Source organism: Bactrocera dorsalis, chromosome 5, assembly GCF_023373825.1.
Source record: "Bactrocera dorsalis isolate Fly_Bdor chromosome 5, ASM2337382v1, whole genome shotgun sequence".
Classification (NCBI taxonomy): domain Eukaryota; kingdom Metazoa; phylum Arthropoda; class Insecta; order Diptera; family Tephritidae; genus Bactrocera; species Bactrocera dorsalis.
In genome coordinates this window covers 50,084,299-50,105,530 of record NC_064307.1, presented here as the reverse complement: position 1 = coordinate 50,105,530, position 21,232 = coordinate 50,084,299, and the positions used below count along the sequence as shown (strand labels likewise).

The following is a 21,232-nucleotide window of genomic DNA, read 5'->3' as shown; positions in this document are numbered from 1 at the left end:
GTGTAAACTGACGTTGAGCAACACCAAAAGCTCCGTTAGGATCGGGAAGGACCTCTCCCAACTGTTCGATACGAAACGATGTTTCAGACAAGGCGACTCCCTATCGTGCGACTTCTTCAATCTGCTGCTGGAGAAAATAATTCGGGCCTCAACAACCGTCTCGTTAGTTCTGCTTTCTCCAGATTGGATAAGGAAGCAAAACAAATGCTTCTGGCAGTGAACGAGGGCAAGGCGAAATATCTCCTGTCATTCAACAGTCGTCGCACTCGCGACTTGGCTCTCACGTCACTGTTGACAGTCATAACTTCGAAGTCGTAGATAATTTCGTCTATCTTGGAACCAGTATAAACACCACCAACAATGTCAGCCTGGAAATCCAACGCAGAATAACTCTTGCCAACAGGTGCTACTTCGGACTGAGTAGGCAATTGAAAAGTAAAGTCCTCTCTCGACGAACAAAAGCCAAACTGTAAAAGTCGCTCATTATTCCCGTCCTGCTTTATGGTGCAGAGGCTTGAACGATCACAACAACTGATGAGTCGACGTTACAAGTTTTCGAGAGAAAAGTTTTGCGGAAGATTTATGGTCCTTTGCGAATTGGCCACGGCGAGCTGTACGAGATATACGACGACATTGACATAGTTCAGCGAATTAAAAGACAGCGGCTACGCTGGCTAGGTCATGTTGTGCGGATGGACGAAAACACTCCAGCTCTGAAAGTATTCGACGCAGTACCCGCCGCGGGAAGCAGAGGAAGAGGAAGACCTCCACTCCGTTGGAAGGACCAAGTGGAGAAGGACCACGTAGCGAAGAGAAGAAATGACTGGCGCGCTGTTGTTGACTCGGCTATAATCGCGTAAGCGGTGTCTACGCCAGTAAAGAAGAAGAAGAAGAGTGGGGAGCATACATCGACGTCTAGGGACAATAATTGCAACAAAATTTAGGCCAAAAACCGCTAAAACTATTGAAATTACTTTTGAATTATGTATACAAATAATCAGTAGTGTACGTAAACTTTTTTGATAAAAATTATTCCCATTTTAAGCTTTAGCATTAATTTTTTATTTCTGTAAAAAAAATGTTGATATGCTATATTTAATCTTAACTATACACATTTTGAAATGGATAAAAAAACTAAATATTTATTAATTTTATAACAATTAAACGAGTAATTTAATAGAACTAGGTGTATGACAAGTTTATTGGTTTACCGTATGTATCTCCAGTCTTTTTTTTTGCAAATCGCCAGAATTTAAAACGTTTTTTTACTCCCGAACTTAGTTCGTTGTTAGAGGCTATGTAATGGAAATATTCAAGCCTCTGAAGCCTTGTTGCAACTTTAGTGGTCTTGAAAATAACCTTTGTATAGGAGTGTGTAATTATTATATTACACTAAAGTTAAATGCGCCTCCCTTGTGGAGGCTCGCCTCAAAATAACTTATTTCCAAACTTCGTACGGCAAATTGATTAATGCTAATTCAAAACCTCACAGTCTTAGCAGATGCTCCTGCCCAAAACGTAATAAAAACGTGAACTAAGGAAATCCTGCACTGCAGTCGTTAGAAGGCAGAATAATTCAATATGGGGTGAAGAACCATAAATAGTCAAAGTTTTTTATTGCTGATGCATCACCATGAAGGAGGAATACTCCTTCTACGTTCATACATAGTTAAACTTGATGACTTAACAAGTCTTAGCATATGTTTTTGTTGCATTAAAATTTATATCGTAACTACAATGTACGAGTACTTAAGCATGCACGCATACGGGTATAGTTATGAGGGTGGCTCACACAATAGTTCATCTTATTATATGTATATATGTATTATTTATAGATATATAGATATACACATAGAATGCTATGTGGTACAAGTCGTCGGTACATTAGTGGGATACGCGATTCTTGACATTGTTGTCTTTCGTGCATGTCATTTAGAAATTTGTCTTTTGGCAAATAATGTACTTCCGACACACTACTCCTAAGCAGGGCGGTTCTTCGTGGGTGTATTACTTTATGGAATAAGTATATATACATATATACAAATCAATGTTATGCAGACCTTATATGCAAATCCATATTTGTTTAAAGGGAATTTTGATTTAGTTTACAGCACTTACATATCTTTGCATATTCATGAAAAGAGAAAACTACTCAGTAGTGCCTGTACAATTATCCTGTTGCTAAATGTGTTCATTTGTATGTATGTTTTATTTTAAAAATTAAACATCTTTGCATTTTAATTACCGTACACATTAATGGCTGTAATCTTACGTACAACTTTACTCCTTTTAGTGCCTACGTACTCTGTTATGTGAATTCAACATTATGCGACATGTTTACTCACCTGCACGTAACGCCTCCACGGGCACTGATGGATATGGCATCGGATAAGGGTAACCATCTCGGCGCAATGCTTTCGGTTTTCTTCTGGGACGATATTTGTAGTCGGGATGTTCTTTCATGTGCATAGCACTGGAATTAATGGCATAAATAAATTTTAGACATTTTCCGTAATAACTTGAATATTTTGGGAATTTGTACAACTGATAAGTATGTGCATACATTTTCAATTAAGATAATTGCCCAGCCAATTTTAGAGCGAGGTTTAATGTTCTTGGGCACATTAACTTACCGTAGTCGCTTTGCTTCATCGATAAATGGGCGTTTTTCATCTTCGGTTAGAAGTTTCCATTCGGCACCTATAATGCAAATTGAAAATAGGGCTACAGTAAAATATGAAGCAAGATGTAAAAAATTGTGTGGGAGAAATGTCAGGTTCAAAGTTTGCTTGGGCAAAAAGTCATTTGTTAACAGTAAGAAATAAAATATTAGCCAAAAAATAAAACGAAATCGCTGGTATAAAATAAAATGTGTTTTAAAAGTTTATTTTTCGTTTCGAAAAATCTTAAAGTATAAGCCGCTTCATACATATCTTGAAGTGATGCAAGTAGCGCAACAACAACCAAACATTTCCCCGCCTAATTACCGAAAAAGAAATAATATAATATAATACACGACTATGGACACGCGACGGTTTGATATATGTACTTATGTATGAACCTCAGCAGACGAGCCAAAGAACAACCAAAGAACGAGTGTATTCTCTTGAATAAATGAATCAATGGCTGAATACACGAATATTAAACTGTGAAGGCAAATCAGTTGAAAGTGCCACCGTGTTGTGAAAAATGACTGCTCAGAATTTTACTCACTAAGAGTAAACAAACAAAACTCAACAATTGATAATGAGTATGAAAATGCTAAAGGGGTTCAGACTAAAGTGAAAAAGAGTCACAAGGATATGCGGTGCGCACAAAAACAATTGCATAAGTGAATAGGATATACCAGAACCGGTGACAGTGCGGGTATCCTCCCGGTAGCATTTCAGTTTCCAGTACCAGTTTCATGCACCGAGTTGTTATGAGAGTATGGAAAATAATTTTGAAAATAGAAACAAAACCGCAAAGAAAGTAGGAACTCCGACGTGATAGAACTTAAGAATATGTATATGCATTTTACAGCCAGCATGTATGTGTGTGTACATATGTATATACTTACATAAATATACCGTACGTTACGACAATATTCAGAACCTGCTCTGTCGAGTGGGCGTTGAATTGAATGATTTGCAAGGATGACGGAGACTGGGGGACTGAGTGGGCTTGAGACGCATGCCTAAGTATGTATGTATGAATATCAAGCGCTTCCAAGCTTTGTAGTGCGGAAATGAACGGCGAAATTTGTAAATAAATTTACAAACGCTCGACAGGATACATGTAATATGTGTAGATCAGAAGCGCACATGAATTTGCGGGTAGGTATGTAGATATTAAATACATATGTATAAGCGTTTGAATTTGTGTGCTTACAGGTTGAATATGAAAACCGACACATATTATCTCTAACCCTACTTGCCTAAATATAAATGTATTCAGGATATACTCGTATGTATACTATATATACATGGGATTATGTACATCTTCACATTAGAAGGTATAGTATATATGCTTTTGAAAGCAGTATGTTGCTGAAGTACGAAGTTGTCCAAAAGAACGACAAGTACACTGTCAGTCGAGAACAATGACACCCAAAGTACTAGATGCATGCTTACAAGTACAAATGAGAGTATTTATGTAAAATAGTAGTCGAGTATAAGCTAGATGGCTATGGGAGCAGGTATTGTACTTGAATGTGTCATAATGTTACTTGTTGTATTTCAACGAGGCATTATAACGGAAAACGACATATGTATAACATACAAGTGCCTACTAAAGGAAATGAAAGCAAATTGAAATTGGAGACGAGTTGAGTCTAAACCCCTATATGCTAATGACTTTAAAGGTATACATACCATGTATATACATACATACTTATACGCAATTCCTATCTGGGTTGCTTATTGTGGCTCATCATGTCAGTTACGAAATCGGAAAAATAAGTAACATGCTAATTGTTTATTGCAAGTGCTTATACTCGTACTTATATAATAGACAAGTGCTCAGCGGAAACCCTTTTTTTAAACTGTCATAAACTCTATTTGCTAGATGTGATTAATGCACACATAGTTAATTACTAAGTGAGTAAATGTATTCCACTTGATTACATTTAATCCGGATTAGTTCTTGGGAATCGGAAATGGAATACAATCGATATTTACCAAGGACACAAAAAGTTGGTTCCATTAAAATGATACTTTTTTTTATTGAGCTCGCTAAATAAAGATTGCAACTCTCGACCATATAAAAGAAACGAATTGTGAAACATTCATAGCAATTTTAACAGTATTTTCTTTCTGTTGTTTCTGTTGGCATAAATTAATAGATTTTCCTGTCAATAAAATCCAAACAAAGTAAATACGATTTTTGTAATGGATCGATGTTTTGGCATAGATGCGCGTTGTTGCCTTGTAAATAATAATTCAAGAATACGAGTACCTATCTTTTCAGGAAGAATGACGAGTGGAGGTCGAATCATAAATAAAAATATTACATTACAAAATTATTGAAAATTCTGTCCCAACGATTTCGAGTTAAAGTGACTTTTATAATTCAGAAAGCTCAAATTATAGCTGCGAAATATCGTGAAGTTACGCGCAAATATTTATTTATAATATATTTAATATTTATCGTATTTAAGCGATATACTTGTATAGCATATGCAGCTTTGCATATTATATATAATATATATAATTAATATCATCTCAACAATTTTTTTATTTACATAGCCTGAATCAGGGATCTTGTGGAATCCAATAGTTGTCTAAATCAGAATTGAACCCGATACAAAAATATAATAGGTGTCATAAATTCAGAAACAGAAATGTTATCGGTTTTGTCATCAGAAACAAAGCAAGAAGATAGTCGCTGGCAGATTTGAAATGAAAGTTAATAAGTTAATTTATTACATTGTTACGAAATAGCGCCATCCTCAACCAGGTAAACATAAGAGAATTATGTATATTCAAATTCTATATTCTCCCATGGTTAGATTTACAGCTCTAGCACAAACCAGACACAGAATACTTAGAAAAACGTCAGGCACTACACCTTGATTGGATGTCCGCATAAAGTATAGCGGACATGAGTAACATAATTAATATTTATTCTCCAACATTAATTGTCTGAAAATTAAAAAAAAAGTCCCCATATCACACGTAAAAAAGTATTGATATTAGAAGAACTAAGAAAAATCGAGCAGTTAGAATTTGTTGGCATACCATGTTGCTTCACAATAGCAATCAGGCGATTTGGCAGAGAATGCACACATTTTTCGTTCTTTTTTCTACAATACCTTGCCAGTCTTCTAATAAGAGGATCTTTAATTCGGGTTTAGTGATAATGCGTTTCTTTCCTATCCTCCGTTGGAGTTCATCCCACAGGTGCTTGATTGGATTGAGCCACATATGTAGTGTGTAAGTATGTACGGTGTGTGCTGTGCGCTAAGGATCATTGATGTGTTGAAATGTGTATGATGTACCCAAATTCAATTTTACAGCACTTGCTTATTTATTAAGCCCTCACAGAAGTAGAGCTTCTGGCCATAGCAAAGAAAATTAAAAACAACAGAGCACCTGGATTAGATGGCATACCTAATAGAGCCCTGAAGGAAGCTATAACCTCAAAACCTCAACGGTTTGCTAAAATGTACAACGCTTGTTTAAAGGAAGAGGTGTTCCCCGACTCGTGGAAAGTACAACGTTTGGTTCTGCTTCCAAAACCAAAGAAACCACCTGAAGAACCTTCATCGTACCGACCTTTGTGTAAGCTCGACACAATGGGTAAAGTGTACGAAAGTATAATACGAAACCGCTTGGAGTTGGTAATCCAGAAAGCCGGCGGGTTATCAGAGAGACAATACGGCTTTATAAAAAAGAGATCCACTATTGACACACAACGAGAAGTCGTCGATACTGCGAAATGTGCAGTAAGTGGGAAAAGATGGAAAGGTGGCACGAAAAAGTACTGCGCGCTGATCACCCTGAATGTCAAGAATGCGTTCAACACGGCAAAATGGGCACACATAATCAAAGCTGTCAGCGAAGCGTCAGCATCCATAATGACAAAATTGAGACTTTTTGAACAAGTTAGGCGCCCGTCAGTCCGCACAATAGAGGAGACTTAGGGACAGGACTTCCCACGAAGTAATACTTAATCGGTGGTTCCGTGGAAGAGTCCTGAGTTGGGAGTAGGTTACGTTTAGCGGATTAAAGTTCCGCACTCAGGCTTTCGAGGCTTCCCCCTACTATAAAAAAAAAAGCCCTCAATAAAAACCAATTCTTCCCCACAGCAGTGGTTTTACTTTTATGATCTAATGCCGCATTCCTTTTTCCTTCATTTACCTTCATTTTTCCAACTGAGCAAACATATTAAACCCAAACAAACCCTTAGTCCCATTAGCTGCAAGGTCTGCCCTGTAGTCTTTAAGCATAAGTCTTCTTCTTGATTTTGTTGATAGAAGATATGATTGGCTTCCATCTAGCACCTTATGAAATGAGTTCGGTCTCGTGTACCGCATTTCTTATGGTTTTGGAGTGAATTTCATTGAAGAGCTAGGTCACCGAACTTGCAGGAATCAAAGCGAGGGAAATACCTTAAGGTGTCAAATGGCAACCAAAAAGTCGTAATCCAAGCAATATTATACAATATATACATACACAACCAATTCGATTGAGGTAATATAGACCCGATTTTATATTTTAACTATAGGGTGATTTTTTAAGAGCTTGATAACTTTTTTTAAAAAAAAAACGCATAAAATTTGCAAAATCTCATCGGTTCTTTATTTGAAACGTTAGATTGGTTCATGACATTTACTTTTTGAAGATAATTTCATTTAAATGTTGACCGCGGCTGCGTCTTAGGTGGTCCATTCGGAAAGTCCAATTTTGGGCAACTTTTTCGAGCATTTCGGCCGGAATAGCCCGAATTTCTTCGGAAATGTTGTCTTCCAAAGCTGGAATAGTTGCTGGCTTATTTCTGTAGACTTTAGACTTGACGTAGCCCCACAAAAAATAGTCTAAAGGCGTTAAATCGCATGATCTTGGTGGCCAACTTACGGGTCCATTTCTTGAGATGAATTGTTGTCCGAAGTTTTCCCTCAAAATGGCCATAGAATCGCGAGCTGTGTGGCATGTAGCGCCATCTTGTTGAAACCACATGTCAACCAAGTTCAGTTCTACCATTTTTGGCAACAAAAAGTTTGTTAGCATCGAACGATAGCGATCGCCATTCACCGTAACGTTGCGTCCAACAGCATCTTTGAAAAAATACGGTCCAATGATTCCACCAGCGTACAAACCACACCAAACAGTGCATTTTTCGGGATGCATGGGCAGTTCTTGAACGGCTTCTGGTTGCTCTTCACCCCAAATGCGGCAATTTTGCTTATTTACGTAGCCATTCAACCAGAAATGAGCCTCATCGCTGAACAAAATTTGTCGATAAACACATTTCGAACCGAACACTGATTTTGGTAATAAAATTCAATGATTTGCAAGCGTTGCTCGTTAGTAAGTCTATTCATGATGAAATGTCAAAGCATACTGAGCATCTTTCTCTTTGACACCATGTCTGAAATCCCACGTGATCTGTCAAATACTAATGCATGAAAATCCTAACCTCAAAAAAATCACCCGTTATTATCATGCTACATATTAAAACAATGTTCCCTATGAGTTGTATATCCTATACTTGACCGATATTTTCGGTTAAAAGTCAATAATAGATACTGGAGTCCACATTTCCGGTATTTGGGTCCTGGAACAGTTTTGCTTGGATTTGGGAAATTGTTGGTCATAAGGTGGCATACTTTATAAGTTTAACTTTCGCAAATTTTTATACCGTTATATAAATCAATTATTGATTTGTACATTGGAAAGTGAAAGAATCAAATAGAATTCAAAATTGTGTTATATGGGAAATAGGCGTGGCTGTAGTCCGATTTTGCCCATTTTGGCACTGTGGCGTGTGTTCATTTAACTGAACTATATTAACAATTCAAAAGAAAATATGCCTTAGTTTAGAGGTTTATTAGCAAGATATTGACGAGATATCTAGAGAGGAAGCCTTGAAAGTAATTAGATGACTATAATCCCCCTGCAGTCGATAGATTGTGTTGATAGAAACTATTAGCAGAAAATAAAAAAAGAAGAATATTTTAAATGCAACTTTCGGAGACAAACGGATGAGTTTCACATAGGAAAAGTGCTTATCGGAATAAAAGTGCATACATCCAATTAGTAAATCCGGGTTAATTGCTGAGTCTCGGCAAATCATTTAGAACATTCTTATTTAACGTATTTTAGTATTGCTTCAAATAACATAATAACCAGCTACTTATATTCTTACGACACACACAATTCATCTCGGCTATTGTGTTGTAAGCATTGAAGTTACGAGTGCTATATTGATTCAGCTTATCCACACGAAAAAGCCCACAAAACTAACAAAAGATGAAGCCACAAACGAAAGCAAAAATGTAAAAGTAGCTGTTTAACTTTTCTCTGACTCTGGCTGGTCATTTGAAGAAACTCCCGGACCGTGGAACAAAATTGTGAACTCGTATGTATGAAAAGTTGACGTGTAACTGTGAATGATCCAGTCACAATGGTGATATTGACATTGTGGTTAGAGTAAATGAATGCTACTGTTCAAATTTGTCTGCAAATGGAGGCCTGTCCATGCAGCATTCTTTGCCACTTGGCTGGACTAATGGTATACTGGTATATATGTATGTACATATGTACATGTATGTATGTAAGTACTTGTGCAACTTTGCCAGCGCTGCTTAAGGTGTATCTGGTGTGTTAGGTGCATTTGCTATCTCACATATGGACATGGTTATGTACACATATTTGGTGTAGCAGAACATTTGCTAGGATGTTGGTTGTTATGCTTGACGTATCCGTATTATTTGGTCGTTAAGCTGTGCTAAAACTAACTTTTTCGTTTATGTAAATATGTGTCTATTGACATTGCTTCTAACTGTGTTTGAGTTTACACTTCTAGATACAGGTTGCAATAGTTGTCAAATATTGAGGCCGGTTTTTGTCTGATACACCGACCTCGTTTGCATACGGAGCCGCCATGTGTCCAAACATTATGTGTTGTAAGTGGATTGTACGAGTATTAAAATTGGTGCATTGAGCTTCGTGTAACCATTCGATGTCTTCTATTTGTTTTTCACATCAATTATAAGGCCAGTTATGAGTTTGAGTGCCGATCAAGAAGTTCACTACCGTAATCCCCATTCAACTATATGGAATATACATACATATGTACATAAGTATGTAACATACACATTTGTGTGCTTTGTGAAGGCTTTTGTTGTGCGCTTGTTTTTGGCAGTTTTGTTAACGTCTTGTTCTGTTGACAGGTCTGCATATACATTATGATTGTTCTTTGTTGATAGTATTGCTATATATGTAAGTATAATCTTCTTCAAATACAGATATATATGTATGTCGATATTTGTATGTGTGCAAATAGTGTATATGTGTGAGTAAGTGCTTTCTCGGAATATGAAGGTGTCAAAACTGGAATTGCGCATTTTGCGACTTTGTCCTGCTTTCATTCTTCTCGCCCTTGTCGCCTTAAAGGGTCATTATGTTTCTTAGTGAAGTGTGCATATATGTATATACATATGTACATATGCATTACTTTATAAGAGAAGGGCAGCAAAATGAGTGACTTCTGAATGGAGGAAATTGTATTTGTCTTGATATAAATTATCTTTTGTTGTTCCTTTCTAGCCTAGTACATTTGTTAATATACATAAATGCATCTTGACATCCTCTTATAATCAGTTATGACTGTTACAATTGTAAGACCGATTTGTCTGGCCACGTCATATACATACATACACTACATTACCAACATAATTGGCGTTAGCCATTATTGCATGTGACAGCTACACAATCGTCATGTCATGTATATGGAATATATATGGCTGTGTGCGGTAAAGTGGAAATTATTCTATTAGAAATGCGCAAATCAATACTATATACTTGTGTAAATATATACCAACTTAGCATATATGGTATATACATACATACATATGTAGGTGCAATATACGTAATTATTGCCTAATTGATTGCATTGTTATTTAATAAGAACACTTCTTTAAGGTGTTGTTAAGGGCTATACTACATATGCATACGAGGTATATTTTATCAGTGGACAAAAAATATATTGGAATTTTTATTTCCGAAATGAAATAAGTCCAATTGACAAAAATGTTCTTGGTTGCTGTATTATTCGACAGTAAGGCATGTATTCCAGTAACTTCATTTAGGTCAGAAATTACCGCATATAATGAAATATAAAAACATCGTTTTTTGGCATTTCATTTCAATAGTTTAAATACTGTAAAAATGTTAAACATTTTTTTCTCGGCTCTAGTCAAAAAATCTAATCAAGCCATTTACATATACAATATAAATATTGACATCAATTTTCTTTATGTATCCTTTTGTGGTAGCAAGTGCAAACATTAACATTTTTAATTTACTGTTAAAATAATCGACTACTACGAGGGCTGTCCGATAAATAACCGACCTCAACGTGAAGCTAGCGGCATTTCTGAAAAAAAAGTTTCTACTTCAAATTGGGCACATTATAATAGCTACTCTCCAAAATTTAAGAAATTTATCTTGCGCAATTATCTGTTGACAGTCGTTTTTGTGAGTCTATTTCGGTGATTTCCCCAAAATGGAAAAAATTAAATATCGAGCTGTAATTAAATTTTTTTTTTTGAAAGGCAATACGCCTTCACAAATCAAAGATGAGTTGGACTCTGTGTATGGTGCCTCTGCACCTTCGTTTACCACCGTAAAATTTTGGGCAGCTGAATTTAAACGTGGTCGCAGGAGCTTGGAAGATGATGAACGTCCTGGGCGTCCAAAAACTGTAACCACTAACGATAACATCGCTAAAGTTCATCAATTGGTACTAGACGACCGCCGGATTAAAGTTAGGGAAATAGCTGAGATTATGAAGATGTCAAAAGAAACTGTTTGTCACATATTAAACCAAGATTTGGGCATGAGAAAGCTGTTCGCGCGTAGGGTGCCGCGTTTGCTTACGCTAAACCACAAACGTGCGCGCATGAACATTTCCAGCGCTCTGTTGGCTCAGTTTAGAGGCAATAAGACCGAGTTTTGGCGCCGATTGATAACTGTAGACGAAACTTGGATTCATCATTATACGCCCGAAATAAAAAACCAATCTAAACAGTGGATTGAAAAGAGGAACCAGCCCCAAAAAAACCTAAAGCTGTGCATACGGCTGGGAAAGTGATGGCGAGTGGTTTTTTGGGACAGCCATGGAATTATTTTTATCGACTATCTTGAAAAAGGAAAAACTTAAACAGGAGCATACTACGCATCATTATTGGACAAGCTAAAGGAAGAAATTTCGAAAAATCGGCCACATTTGCAAAAAAAGAAAGTCTTGTTCCACCAAGACAACGCACCATCTCACACCTCAACAGTCACCATGGCGAAAATCCACGAATTGCGGTTCGAACTGCTTGACCATCCACCTTATTCACCGGATCTAGCACCAAGCGACTTTTTTTTGTTTCCTCAACTTAAAACTGCGCTCGGCGGCCAGAGATTTTCATCAAATGAGGAGGCAATCTCTTTCGTGAACTCGTATTTTGCAGACAAAGACGCCAAGTACTATTTTGAAGGGTTGCAGAGATGGGAGCATCGCTGGGAGAAGTGTGTGGAGTTACAAGGAGACTATGTAGAAAAAAATAAAAAAAATTTGAAAAAGTCGCGTGCATCATGGTTAGGTCGGTTATTTATCGGACAGCCCTCGTAATCTGCACAATTTAAAAGAGCGTGGAAATTAAGTTGCGCTCAAGGAGTTATATGTATACGAGTATAGTTAGAAGGGTGAAAAGAAGCGAATTTTACAGAATTTTTCAAATAATACTTTTAAGTTTATCGATTATGTTATTTTTCAACTGTATTGTAATACTTAGAATTAGTAAAAATATTTATTTGGAAAAAAACTACAGCTGATCTGTGGGAGCTTTTCTCAAAAAATACATTTTGCGATGACCGCTATATCTCTGAACTCGATCCACTGAAATTAAAAAGTAACATTAAATCTAGTAATAATCGAAGGGATAAAAAAAATAAAAAATTTTGACAAGAAAGCGGTTTCTAAAAAAATCGATTTTTGAACAAAATTTCGGTCTTAAATTGTTTAAAAAAAATATTTATCGGTGAAAAAATCAATTAATTACTAAAAAATGTATTTAAGAAGCTCCGTTAAAATTTCAGCTTAATCGGTTTGGCCATTTTCGAGTATTTTTGGTCACCGACTTTGAAAACGCGTATAAAGCCCGGCCTTGTACTTCAAAGCACTGAAATACCTTTGCAAAATTACGTGTAACTTCGAAAACCGGAACGATGTTTTCTGTGTGTATTCTTAAATATATGTAAATTAAAAAAATAAAATATATACAAATAAATTGAATTTTCGGAAATTCTAACTGTATATAACCCCTTAAAACTTGTTTCAATATATGAGATTAATTACGTTTAAGAATGCGAGTGCGATCTTTAAATTTTTCTTCTATATAAACTTTAACTTTAGTAGTAAGCTGCTTCTACTGGCTGCTGTTGCCAATCGTAAATAAAAAATACAAAAAATAGAAAACAGCGCCGCAGTGTTGAATAATAATAACCGCATACCTTGCTCATTTAAATTCAAACAAATTGAAACGAACACATTTTACTTAACTTTTGTTTCAATTTCAATAGAATTAAATAAAAAAATAAAAATTTTCAGACAGTAATTAATGACAGTTGCCATTGCTTTACAATAAATGAGCAATGTGTCGTGGCTTGGGGCGTGAGAGGGACTAAACTGGTGCATAATGAGAAGTAAAGGGCTCCGAAGCACACTTCATATTTTTTTTGTAAATTTTATTTGTTCTATGGTCTTCGTCTCGGGGGACAAACGCGTGGCTTCCGGAGCAAAAAGGGAAATTCGCGCCGCCATTTTTTGTTGAGTATGCGTCGGCCTTTGTCAGCCACTCTTCGTTTTTCGTTTCCGCCATTGTTGTTATTGTATCTGCCTTTGTAGCTGCTTTTTAAAATTTAATAATGAGCTGACGGCTGCCACTGCTACTTTAATACTTGTGAAAAGAAAATTAACAAATGAAAATAAAATAAATGCAAAAAACCAAACAAAATGTGGAAGCAAATTGCAAACATGGCAACTGCAACACACAGCAACGCCAATACAACAAAAACTAAAAAAGCCGATTTAGAAAACTTTTCAAGTGCAAAAGTTTAACATTTCACTTTTGCAATATATTTTTGTGTTTTGTTGCTCTTTGGGGTTTATTATGAAATGTGGCAACATTTGATTGTTTCGGTACTTTAGTTTTGAAAAATGTCTGGTTTGAATGCCGTTTGTAAGCCACCACTTCCACTTTTATACGAGTCTCGCACGCTAGTGTTGCACTGCGTTTTTGGCTTTTTGTGTTTTGTATTTTGTGTTCGTCGTTTTTGTTGTCACATAATACTCGAGTGTTTTGTCATTTTCATTCATTTTTGATACTGTTGTTACGATTAATAAGCTACCATTCAAGGCGGTTGGCTTTGTTGGAAAACAGATTTTACAAAAACTGATAGCGTCAATCAGGCGAGCCGGTGCACAAAGTCTAGGATTGAAAGGAAACCGGCTGTCACATCGACAATAAGGAAAATCACGTTGGCAGCACTATTCAATACATTTTGTACGTATGTATACATGCAACTGCATACATATGCACATCTATATGTACCCTATAATATACACATATGTAAATATTTCATATATACGAGTACATATACATACATATGTATGTATATGGCACCACAACTAACAATGCTTACATTCATTTCTGAGCGAGCTTCATAAGAATTATATTACTATTTTATCGAGTTTAGTGACGTTTGTAAAAAATAATGGATCTCCGATATATAGTTGTAATGGTGAAAAAGAATTAAGCTGTCAATTATTTTGAGCGTTGCGAATTTTAAGTCCGAAACTCATATTAACATTAAAACAAGTCATAAAGCGTGTATTTAAGAAAAAGTTTTGTTAATAAATCGGCCATAAATATGTACTTGCATTATGTTTTAAGGACTGGCTTTAAGAGAGGAATAATTTAAGCAACATGAACATATTTTCTTAAAATCAAAAGTTGTATGCAGAATTATGAAATATAAGAGCTTTATGACTACATAGTGTAGAGGCAGGCACGTCCTTATTTTAAACAACGATAAGAGGAGTAGGAGATGGGCAATACAGAGGTAGCCCGAAAGGGTTCATACAATCGATTTTCTGTATGATAAAAATTTCTCCTCTTCTATTCAACTTCTTGAAATATTTATTCCAGGTGCGTTCCAAAGTAAACAGGACTTTAAAAAAAATAACAGAACAAATGTTTTTTCGGCACAATCAATTTATTTCATTCAAATAGTTTTCTTCTGCTTCAATACAGCTTTTTACACGGTCCAAAAGCTTGTCGGTATGGCCGCCAGTATTCCGGTGCAAGCCTTTTGAATAGCCTCTACGTCTGCATAACGCTTTCCTTTCATGGCCAAATGCATTTTTCCGAAAAGGAAGAAGTCGCGCGGTGCCATATCAGGTGAATACGGTTAATGGTTTATGATATTTGGTTAAATAATCTGTCACAAGCGTCGATCGATGAGACGGCGCATTATCGTGCAACAAACGTCAATTTTCATCTTCGCGATACACGTCGAATACGGCGCACCAAATGCTTCAAAACTCCAAGGTAGAATACCGCATTCACGTTTTGGCCAGGTGGAACAAATTCTCTGTAGATAATACCCTTGGAATCATAAAAACTAATCAGCATTGTCTTCACTCTTGACTTCTCCATGCGCGATTTTTTGGGTTTCGGCTCGTCCGGTGCCTTCCATTCAGCACTCTGGCGTTTCGTTTCGGGATCATTTTGGAAACACCACGTTTCGTCACCAGTCACAATATTGTAAAGAAAATTTTTGTCCTTTTTGACCTCTTTATTGGTGACCTTCGAATGTTGGATTCTGAGCAATTTTTGGTCGTCAGTCAATTTGTGCGGAACAACCCGTGCACACATCTTTTCGTAAGCCCAAATGTTCGGTCAAAATGCGATAAATCGATGTTTTGGAGATGTTCAAATCTATTTCCATGAATTTCAATGATGATTTCGTCTGATTTTTGATGAATTCACGCACGGTTTCGATGGAATTTCCATGGATCATGGATTTTGATTGGCTCACATGTCATTTATGTCTTCACGACCACTTTGAAAACGTTGAAACCACTCGTGCGGTCTGCTACGGGATATGCAATCATTGCAATAAACTTGACAACGTAGGATGCAAAGCAATTGACAAAAAAATCAACGTTCGAGGTTAAGAAATATGCATTAAACACATTGAAGACGGCAGACCGCAGGCAGCATCTGTCAAATAATACGTATAAAATACACATGTCCTTATGGCCACAGTTAATTAGACTACAGCACGACCTGCAACAGCAGGGAAGTTCAACTGTATTTCTCCATTTGCCGATGAAAATATTTGAACTGTACAATTATTGAAAGCTGTAACAAAGCTAACCTATTTTACCAACAGAAATATAAAAGAACCCTGATATACAGGTTTGTCCGGAAAGTATTTAGGACTGATTTTCTTCCGCCGCGACTGTACAGCGGAGCGTGCGCGCACAGACTGGATTCGGTAAACGGCGTTCCTAGCAAACGGCGGGTCAGTAATCTCCGAGCATCTAAAGAGTCAGAGCAAGCATTTTCGCGCGACGTGCTTCTGTAAGTGGTGCAAACCGAAAATGCAACGTTCGTTAGAGCAGAGGTACCAGCCAGATTTTTTACAGAATTTTCAGTTTGATCCAAATGTTTAAATTTCGTTGAAATGAAAGGTTTTAGTACGGCAACAACGACATTGTGTACATCAGCGGTTTTATAGTCGCCGCCGTCTTCAAATTGTTTAAGAAGCTGGTCCAGACAACCTTTGCAGGCAAGGAAATTTCGCTGTCGCTGTTCCTTAGTCGTGTTTTTGTGAATCTACGATCCTAGATCTACTGGCCATTATAATTTGATGTCAGTTTCTGCAAATGAATAACGCTGCTATTGGGGGCTAAATGAGCGAGCTATCCATTATAACATGAATCAAGTCAAACCAGATGGGATACTTAATCTTATTACATACATGCAAAGAAGCATGCCCTTAACCTTTAACTGGTGACAAGCCGACTCACAGGCCGAGCGGAGTCAGTGAAACATCATTTCACCCCCTGATTTTAGTTCCTACATAGATTGTATTAGAAAGTTAATAATTAAAAATCACACTTAGAGCCTATTGAGTAGTTTTATTTTATCATTTTATATGTATATTCATTTAATGGTTTAAACGACTGCAGTAAGCTATCGTATATAGTTTCGATGCTATAGACCACGTAAAGCAGCGGCCTCTTAGGCCGCTCGTCACCAGTTAAGTTACACAAAAACCATGCCACCAGTTAAAGGTTAATATATATTTATAAAAAATTTGATTTTTCTTAATATTATATTAACAAATAACGGTATAAGAGTCTGAATTGGCCGTATGCCACATAATTGATATGATTTTTATTATTGGGTTTCCAACAATATAAGAAGAGAATAAAGTTGTGTTATATATTATTTCCTGAAGACGGACTACTGAGGACTATTTATGTAACATAATGGAATCGACTTAATCAATAAGATGTTGAATGGCAAATGAGCCGCGTCAGTTGAAAAGGCATTGTATAAACAAAGATGTGTGTGAGATTATGAGCATGTAGGCGAAATACAAGTACAAAACAATGTGAGAGCTTGGATCATTATTTTCAACTTCGTCCTGTTTGAATCACCAGAGACTTCCGAAGCAAAGGCACGGGGCAACTCATTGAACAATTGATATGTTTGCAATTGGAATTGTATTTTCATTGAATACGCATTGAAATTGTTTATGCCTCTTTTATTCCATGCATGTACATAGTGCAGAGGTGTGTATCATCCCCCACTTAAAGCCTTGCTGTATACATATCTTAACCCATCAATTGTTCCGTTTAGCGAAGTGGGTTTGGGAGGGATTTGGCCTATACATGTTCGAGGTGTTTTCTGGGGTTTGAATAGGCGGGGATATTGCGCTGTGACGCGGCTGTCAGTCGCCTGCTGTGCAATTGACAGGTGTTTTTCCTTTTACTTCTGTGCATTTCTTTATATCAAATTCTTTTCATTTACGTCAGTTCACGTTGCCTTGTTTATTTTGACGGTTGAATGGTTCGTTAGCTATTGTTCTATATTCTAATCGCTTTCGACGTACTTGCAGGCTTTAGCTTGTTATTGCAAGTGATTTTGTAAGTCAACTACACGAACGCATATACATACATGTACAGTTGAAATTCCCTAATTCGAATCACCATAATCTACAAAACAGTTCGATTTGGAGAGACTTCGAGTTATAGAAGTTTTCATTAAAATTTTCCAAAAAGCTGTAAAGTATAGGTTCATACTCCATTTTATTTATTCACATCGCACAAAGCTTTTCGTATATGTACATAAAACATGTTTTCTGTAATTTTGGCCGAACATACATATATTTTTTGCTTGCTGTTTTTTCATAAGAAAAGATTCTGATCTATTTTTGCTTTGTGGTGATTCAGTTGTTTTATATTCGTATATAAACTGGAATTTAAAATTGCAAAGGAATGCTTTACGTCTTTTTGGATGAAGGTGGAATAGTTTCTTCTTCAGAATCCCCATTATTTTCCATGGCACTAGAAGTCATATTCGTTGGGTCTGAAAAATTCGGTTCTACAATGTCATCTGTCGTAAATCCGGCTGAACATTTCTCATTGTCCACCTCAATATAATCTGTAATAGTAACATACATGTATGAAGGCATAAATATGGGATTTCCCCGAAACATGCGACTTAGAGAATCTCGTGCCAATTTATACATTCTGTTTATAGAAAGAAATTTGTATGAATTTTGGCTTATCTTGTCAATTCAAGAAGTTCGAGTTAAGGAATTTTAACTGTATATGTACTAGAAGACAGAGGCCTCGCCTTGCGCCGGCTAAGATATACATAATTAAATTATGGTTAATACTGGTCTACAGTGCTTTTGTTGCCCAAAATCGTTTGGATATATTTTTATTTTCACAACTTATGATACTATGAATATTTTTGTAGAATTTGCTCTCGTATAACTTATATTTCTATAAAGCGCTTTTTATAAAGTTTCCTTTTACAGTTTTCTAGTTAACAATATTTTGTAAGGGCCAGAAGTAATCTGCCATCGTGAGACAATTCCAAAACCTCGATGACTTTCTGCCATATATTTTAGTTCTAGCTTGAACTGCTCCACCTGTTTCTCAGTATAATATCTTAAATTATCAAAAGATGTATCCAGATGATTATGGAGATTGTCTAACTAGATACTCATATTTGTTTCTAGAATCCGAAAGTTTGTTAGCAATTTTGGACAATTTCTTCATGGTGATTTATAGTTACACAACTTTTTCTTACGAACTTTCGAAAATTTTCTACAAATTAACCACAACCAACACTTTGGGAAATTATGAATAAATTGATCAGTTTTCAGTTTGAAAACGTTAGCTTTCATTTTCATCAGCGGAATATTTGATTAAATTTTGTGCTGAGGGCTCGTTTTGAAATTCTAAGCGCATATCTAACATTTTTATCACTTCGCTATAAGAATTATATTATCAAACATATGCACATTTATTCACCGTCGAATTTGGGAACTAACCAGTCCTTTGGAAATCACTAAACACTAGTAAGACAGTGCAGGCACGTAGCCAGGGGGGGGGGCTAGAGGGCTGAAGCCCCCCCCCCGAAATAAGGAAATTTTTTAAATAAATCGCAAATAAAAAAGATTTATCACTGACTGAATCTTTTGAAACTCTTATACACAACTCAGCTCAAACCTATAACAGTCGTACGCAACTACACTAGACAGTGACTGAAAACTTATCAAAAGTCATACTTAAGCGTTGTACAGATCTCCATCTTGATATGGCGAAGTTGGTTGGCCAGGGATATGACGGAGCAGCAAACATATCAGGGCATTTAAGTGGAGTGCAAACCAGGATAAGACAACTGTATCCAAAAGCACGATATGTTCATTGCGCTAGTCACCGATTGAACCTTGCGCTTTCTAATACTATGTCATTACCTTCAATACGGAACTGCCTTGGTATTGTCAGTGAAATAGCAAATTTATTTAGAAACCATTCAAATGCAAACACAACTTTCCAGGACGTTATACAGAAGCACGCACCAGAAAGCAAAAAAAGACGACTTGTTCGCCTTTGTGAAACAAGGTTTATAGAAAGGCATGAAAGCATTATAAGCTTTGTGGAGCTTTTCAAATTCATTGTACTAAGTTTGGAAATAATTTCGAGTAAGACATGGTCCATTTCGTCTAAAGCATCAGCCTTCTTAGCAGCGGTAGAGAAAAGCGATTTTTTGCTTAGTCTATTCGTCTGTGAGCAATTGTTCAGCTTAACGCTGCCACTGTCTGTGTAACTCCAAGAAAAATCTATGGATTTTGTATCAGCAATGAACCGAGCCAAAGAATTAATAAGAACTCTGCACCAGATAAGAGAAACAGCGGATGGTTTTTTCAACGATATTTTCCAAACAGCATCAAAAATGTCTAAAGATCTTTTTGACACAGATCTTGTAGTGCCTAGAGTGACTTCGCGTCAAGCTACTAGCGCTAATCCACCTTGCACAACCCCTGAAAGCCACTTCAGAGTTACAATATTTATTCCATGCGTTGATGCTCTGATTCAAAACATGACAGAACGTTTATTAGTGAATGAGGATATACTCTCGTCATTTCAAATTCTACTCCCAGGTTTTGCTGCAATTGATAATGCCGAAGAATTAAAAAATTTAACTATTTACTTCGAGGAGCAAATATCAATGACAGCATTAAAATCAGAGTATCGATTGTGATGTGCCAGCTTATCAACAATAGATCCAACCATAGAAGTGTTGAAATTACTGCAACATTGCGATGCAACGTATTTTAAAAATATTCACTACCTGCTTACAATTTTACCAACTCTTCCAGTGAGGACCGCTACCTTCGAAAGAACTTCTTCAACCTTAAAAAGAATAAAAACTTTACCACGCAGTGTGATGGGCAATGAGCGGCTGAGTGCACTTGCTGTTATTGCAGTGCACTGGGATATTAAAATAGATCCAGATGAAGTAATTAATGATATGGCAAACAAGAAGAAAAGAAAAATATTACTTATTTAAGTTACAACTACCAAATAATTTAAGTAATACGTATATGAATTTATATTGTTTTTTTTAATAAACAGAAAATTCAAAGTTTATATATGTTTTTACTTCAGCCCCCTCCGAAATGAAAAGCTGGCTACGGGCCTGAGACAGCGCCACTGAAAAGTTCAATTTACTCAAAATTACAATTACAGTATACTTGTTTATACTTTTATTACATTTTGAACAGATGCTTATGATTTTGTACTCTTGCAACATGTTGCTCTAGAGAATAATGGTTTTGTTCACCTTTAACTATTTGAGATAGATATACTTGTAGTGTTATATGTATGTATGTAAATGATCAGGATGACAAGAAGAGTTGAAATCTAGGTGACTGTCTGTCTAACC

The 21,232-nt window shown here is 36.4% G+C and overlaps 1 protein-coding gene across 4 annotated transcripts in view; it reads right to left on the bottom strand.

Annotated features, from left to right (window-relative positions):
• LOC105223463 (SOX domain-containing protein dichaete) overlaps positions 1-21,232 on the bottom strand; it is a 137,154-nt gene that overhangs the window by 16,192 nt on the left and 99,730 nt on the right. For all 4 annotated transcript variants that reach the window (XM_049457564.1, XM_049457565.1, XM_049457563.1 and 1 more), the window contains 2 exons: positions 2,634-2,700; positions 2,346-2,473 (listed from right to left, as the gene is read on the bottom strand). In XM_049457564.1, the coding sequence (XP_049313521.1) occupies positions 2,346-2,473; positions 2,634-2,700 (195 nt within the window). The remainder of the gene's footprint in view (positions 1-2,345; positions 2,474-2,633; positions 2,701-21,232) is intronic.